The 5,595-nt window shown below is 36.4% G+C and overlaps 1 protein-coding gene across 1 annotated transcript; it reads right to left on the bottom strand.

Moving 5' to 3' along the window:
• Window positions 1–805: 805 nt before the first annotated feature.
• On the bottom strand, window positions 806–1,513 carry LOC110924016. The gene has a single exon (XM_022168061.1). The coding sequence runs from the start codon at window positions 1,511–1,513 to the stop codon at window positions 806–808; it is 708 nt and encodes a 235-aa protein (XP_022023753.1).
• Between the last annotated feature and the right edge of the window lie 4,082 nt (window positions 1,514–5,595).

Genomic DNA, 5,595 nt, shown 5'->3' with positions numbered 1-5,595 from the left:
AAACGTTTTCAAAATGAGTCAGTTAAATTGTATTTACCGGTGAAAACTGACGTATTTTCCAAAAAGGTTAAGTGACAGGTACTGTACGTAATTGGCTGGGAGCTCAGGGCGTTAATAAGGAATCTTGCCAGTTCTAGATGCCTAAAGTCTATTGAACAGTTTCTTTTATTTGATCCGCCTGTGGATCCCTTTACATACCGTTTGTAATACTTTGATATTCTCATTCGGTTGTAATCAAAATTATCTTTTGCTTCCGCTGTGCATTTAAATTGTGTTGTTTGACTATGATGATATCAACTACGTCACGATACTCCCCACCGGGCCCACCGGTAATACGTGGAAATATCGGGGTGTGACACATGGGGTCAGTCTTTGTATGCCTAGCCATGCACTTACACCTTTGGCACTTTGTGGAAGGCTTTAATGTGACGGAAATGACAAGAACTTACCATGAATTTGAGTAGTTCAAGTTTAATTCCTTTAAACTCAAGAATCTAGTTTCCTGGATGTTGTAGTAACACTCAAAAGAACTCATTTTCCATATAAGGATGGAATTTATTTATTTAGGACAACCGGTTAACATATTAGATGTTTATCATCATGATTTAAGGATCTTGGGATTTATAATTTGGGTCGTTCAGAGGTGTTTTAGTAACATGTCGCCCTTGGGTCGTTCAGAGGTATTTTAATAACATGACGCCCTTTTTAAAATCCTACCATACATCTTTTATTTGATCCAGGTTCCTGACACATGTGTCTCACATGACACGTGTCTTTATTTTATTGGACAGGAATTTCCGAGGTGTTACAGGGAGGTTTGGTTTTGAGATGTTGCAACATGGACGGACTGGGTGGTCTTTTGGCGGGCTTCTTGTCGAATAACTTCAATCTCCAACATGCTCCTAGCAAGATCCCAATCTGCATTATTGGCGTTAATAAGAGAGGCAGTCGTGTCATATTCTGCATGCAGCCCCTGAACAAGTTGAAGTACCAGACGTTCTTCAGTAACCCGATGGTCCACGTCCTCGAGCTGGTTTGCGAGATCTTTGAGGCGCTGACAGTAGTCATCCAAAGACGAGCAGGCGGACAAGGTGAGGTTGCAAAACTTGGTTTCAAGCGCCCCGACCCGAGCTTTCTTGTTGCTCAGGTATATTTTTTCGAGCTTCACCCACGCATGGTGACCTATAGGGCCGCTTTCAAGAACCCGTGGCAGGAGATCGTCAGACACGGTGCTATAAATCCATTGGAGAACGAGAGCATCCAGTTCTTTCCATGATTGGTATTCGGCAGCGGTTTTTGGTGGGGGTTCGGATCCGTCGATGTGATCGAAGACCTGATATACCACAGCATGGAGTCGGAAAAGTTTAACCCAGGAAGTATTCGTAACCTTAACGCCATCAAAGGTACGTATCTTGGACTGCACGTTTATTACTGAGTAGGCTGGGTGCAGATTTTTGGTGAGTTTATCGGAATTGGATGACTCAGGTTCATCGTTCTTGTTATCGGGATCCATAGGATAGAAGTGCTAGGTAATCAGAAAAAAGAAGAGGTTGTCGAAACAACAGGTTATCGAAAAAAAAAAGAGAAAGCAGGAAGAGGGTATTCAGAACCTAGGGCTCTGATACCATAAAAGTGGTTATGAATTGTATTTTCTGAATGAATAATAAGATTACAAAGGATCCCTTTATACAGGGATTGAACCCTAGCACTAAATATGGAAACAATAATCATAACCTAAATATAATACAATCATGAATATATAGAAACACAATCACATGCATAATTCTCGGCTAATAAAATAAACAACCATAAGCTACATAAGCATACTTGGGTCTGGCGTTCTATATAACGATGTACGACACCGCCTATTTAAAAATAAGGCCGACATGCAACCAAATCAGAAACGCTAGAAATGTTGGTAATTGTAGACGTGTACTTTCTACGTCAGCCTTTTAACAACGATAGCAGACTTTTATTTGACACTCTGTAGAAACTTCTTAGCCAATTCTCCTGGTTCCACCACTACAAATACATCATTTTGCCAACTCTAACAGAAAAAACACAACAACTTAGAACCACGAGTTAAGTAAAAGTTAAAAACAATACTCAAAATAAGAAATTGCAAAATCTTTCTTAAGTGCCAAATTGGGAAGGTTGGGTAATGCATCTGGGTCAACATGGATATTTTAGGTTTGGGTCAGGTTGGGTGACCCGAAACACTTTTTATCCATTTTTAAAAAATCTGTTAATAAATGCGTTAAATATAATTTATGTTATTACAATAATAATCTACATTTCTTAAAGAGACAATTTAGGAAGTTTATAAGCGTTGAATACACCATGGGCAATTTCAACCCGTTTGAATCATTTGACCCGTTTTCTTTTAAGCTTTACCCAATGAACATTGGAGATAAAAAGATAAATCAACTTGTTTACAAGTAAGATGGTTTATGGGCAATCTTCAACCCGTCTGAATCATTTGACCCGTTTTCTTTTAAGCTTTACCCATTGACCATTGGAGACAAAGATAAACCAAGTCAACTCGTTTACAAGTAAGACAGTTGAAATTGCCACTTCTAGTTTTCTAAAGGGAAAAACTTTTTTCTGCAAACTATTTGGATAAACATGTTTTTAATACTTATAGCTAATAATTTTCATTAAAGTAAGGAGGGGAATAAAGGATTTAAGTAAATGACCTTAAAATTAAACCGGTGGTATCATTTTGGAGAGCCAAGTGTACAACTCCAACTTGGCGGCTTTTGTACCAGACAAATGACGGGCTGCAATTAATGGCTAAGATAAAGAGATCTATCAGATGAACTCTCAGTTCTTGTCCAATTAGGCATTTGTGTGTTTCCAGCTGTGATAGAGTTGAAATAATCAGCTACTACATTGAGTGAGTGAGGAAGAAAGTGTCGATAAATTTGGATCATGTTTGTGTTTTATCCAAGCTGCTTCAAACTGTTGGCCTTTGCATCTGAAAATGATTGATAAAAAAGCAGATCAAATCAAGTAAGTAGTATTGGTTATGGTACATTGGTACCCATAAAACAATCAGGATTTGAATATTACTATTGAAGCAAGATGAGTATTTGAAGTATACGAGCTCGTATATTCTCTCTTTCAACTTTCATTGATGCATCCTTGTATAAAATCACCAACTCATCTATCAATCTAAGAGAATTTAGAACACGTTATTAAGATGGGCAGATGGGAAACCGAGTGTGTCTTTCCTTATACTTTACCCACTAAGTACTGTTAAGCAGAGAAGATAAACATTACTTGTCTTAATACGGTGAATATCTTATCCATGTGAACTTTATAACTGTTTTGATACTGCCGAGGACCTGCAAATTGGATGAACTGAAACTTTAAATCTTTACACTTAACATATTTAGCAACAAAAACAGAATTTTTTAATATTTATATTATTTACATCATTTTCCTATATGATCTTCCATGCTTGGCAATTCAAACATATATGTTCCTTTGTAATTTTGACATCACTAAGAAACAGGACTTTTAAATATTTAAAGCAATAAAAAAGAAAGAATCCTATACACTACGTTGTTTCAAAGAAACTCAAAAATTAGACGGTTAACGGTTTATATGCTAGTTTAGCCTTTAAACTTTGGCGTCATCCTCCATGTGTTCTGGGCCATGTAACCCATTTATATAAACTAATCAAAGGGGTTACAGACCAGTGGATATATCATGTTGTAAATGGGTTATGAACGAGTTGGGGGCTGTGATAAATGGGTTATAGGGATCGTAAAGGAGTGGGTACGATGATCTCCTAAAAAATATGTTCTTTATTCTAGTTTCTAACTTTCAACGGGATAATGTTCTTTTAGAGTTAATCTTATCAATAGAACACTTGCATCATCATCAGCATGCAACCACTTGGAAAAAAGGGGAAGAAGGCGCCTGAAATGACCCAACAATACAATACCCATACCACTGAAAAGCGGTTCAATGCGTTTAAGGCAAGCAAGACGCCGCTCCTTAGATCTCGGTTATCGCCATAGGTGGCTCAACATCTCATCCAAATTAATTTTCAAGTTGTAGATAATGTAGCATACCATGGGCTACGAGGATTGTTCTGTTGTGTACAAGTCACAAGGAGCATCGACATCTCAACCGTATGCTCCCATATTTCATCAACAAGGATTTGTTCATGAAACCCTTCACATGCCATCTTAATCGTTCAAGCATTTCATTGAACACGTTCCAAGCATTTCCAAGATCACCATGCTTAATGTACATCATCACCAATTCCAGCTTGTGTTTCCCAAAGAACTGAAGATATAAATCGAAACTAACACCATATTATATATATTATATGATCCAAAATCAGACTGTTGTTCGACAAAGAAATGAATGCTGGAAAATTAAAAATGAATAGAAAAAATCATGATATCAAGGATAACAAAGTGAAAGCTCATACTTACATCATCAGTTGACTTGATTAGCTAAGATGACTAAAATAAGATAGAAAAACATTTTGATTAAGTGGCTATGTGAATTTGAGTTAACCTGTATGGAATTCTGAATTTGCCTAATTTAGGCGCCTTAAATTTAATTGAAATTCCCAATCCATTGTTAGTTTATCCTATGGGTAGACCAAACCAAAAAGTCAAATTTAGCAGTAAGATACAACAAATCAAGTCTAGAAATAAGAATTATATATAACAAACTAATAATCAAAGAACCAGATGCAAGAATTGATGAATAACATAAACTAATCGAGTTTAAAAAACAAGAAAGAAAAACGAAAATAAAAATCTTACAGAAGTCTTGAAATCGAGCTTCAAAGGTAGCTCCGTTTTCCCCAAAGGATTCAAAGAACTTAACTCCGAACCAAGAACAATGCCCTACATCCTCCAATCGCCTGTAACTGCAAAACAAAAAACCAATAGAATTAAATATGACTCCATGATCAATATTTGCTTCACATATCATCACATTTTCCGTGTTGAGACACCAAGAAACAATAAAATTGTTATCAGTTACCAATATAGCAGTAAGCACTATTGCAATTTGGAACGGATGAGGCGTTTCGAATAAAATTATCAGTTCTAAACCATAAATTGAGTGGGTGGGATGGAAACGCACGACGCTTCAAGTGCAACATTCAATTAGGATTAACTTTCGCATTCATTGACATGATTGATGAGGGTTGTGGTGGGATGTGGAAGAGATGATGGAAGCTCAGGTAATCCAAAATTCCAATTATACCCCTAAAGTGTCTTAAAACTTTGGACAATGCGCAAGTTTACCCCCTCTAAAATAGTTTGGCTCTCTTGTACATGTTGTTTCAAAATGTGTACACAATGTAAAATTACCATAAGGGTAGAAAACCAAGAATGCTTAATAAGCTAGTATAGATTTTAAAATTGACGAGTTTTATACCTATTGTTTGAAAATCTTGCATGGTATGTCTTTTGAGGCTAAATCAGATATTTTTTTGGATCATGTGCCATGAACATAAGGGCGTATTTGTCATTTCACTCTTTCGGGACTATTTTGTAAATAATATATATCTTGTAAAAAATAAAATATATATACACAAATAAAACATATTTCACCACCTGT

Source organism: Helianthus annuus, chromosome 17 (genome assembly GCF_002127325.2).
Source record: "Helianthus annuus cultivar XRQ/B chromosome 17, HanXRQr2.0-SUNRISE, whole genome shotgun sequence".
In the NCBI taxonomy this organism is placed as follows: domain Eukaryota; kingdom Viridiplantae; phylum Streptophyta; class Magnoliopsida; order Asterales; family Asteraceae; genus Helianthus; species Helianthus annuus.
This window is presented reverse-complemented; position numbering and strand designations above follow the sequence as displayed.

Excerpts from the sequence above, each read along its gene's own strand:
- LOC110924016 (XM_022168061.1), bottom strand. The coding sequence starts at position 1,513 with ATGGATCCCGATAACAAGAACGATGAACCTGAGTCATCCAATTCCGAT.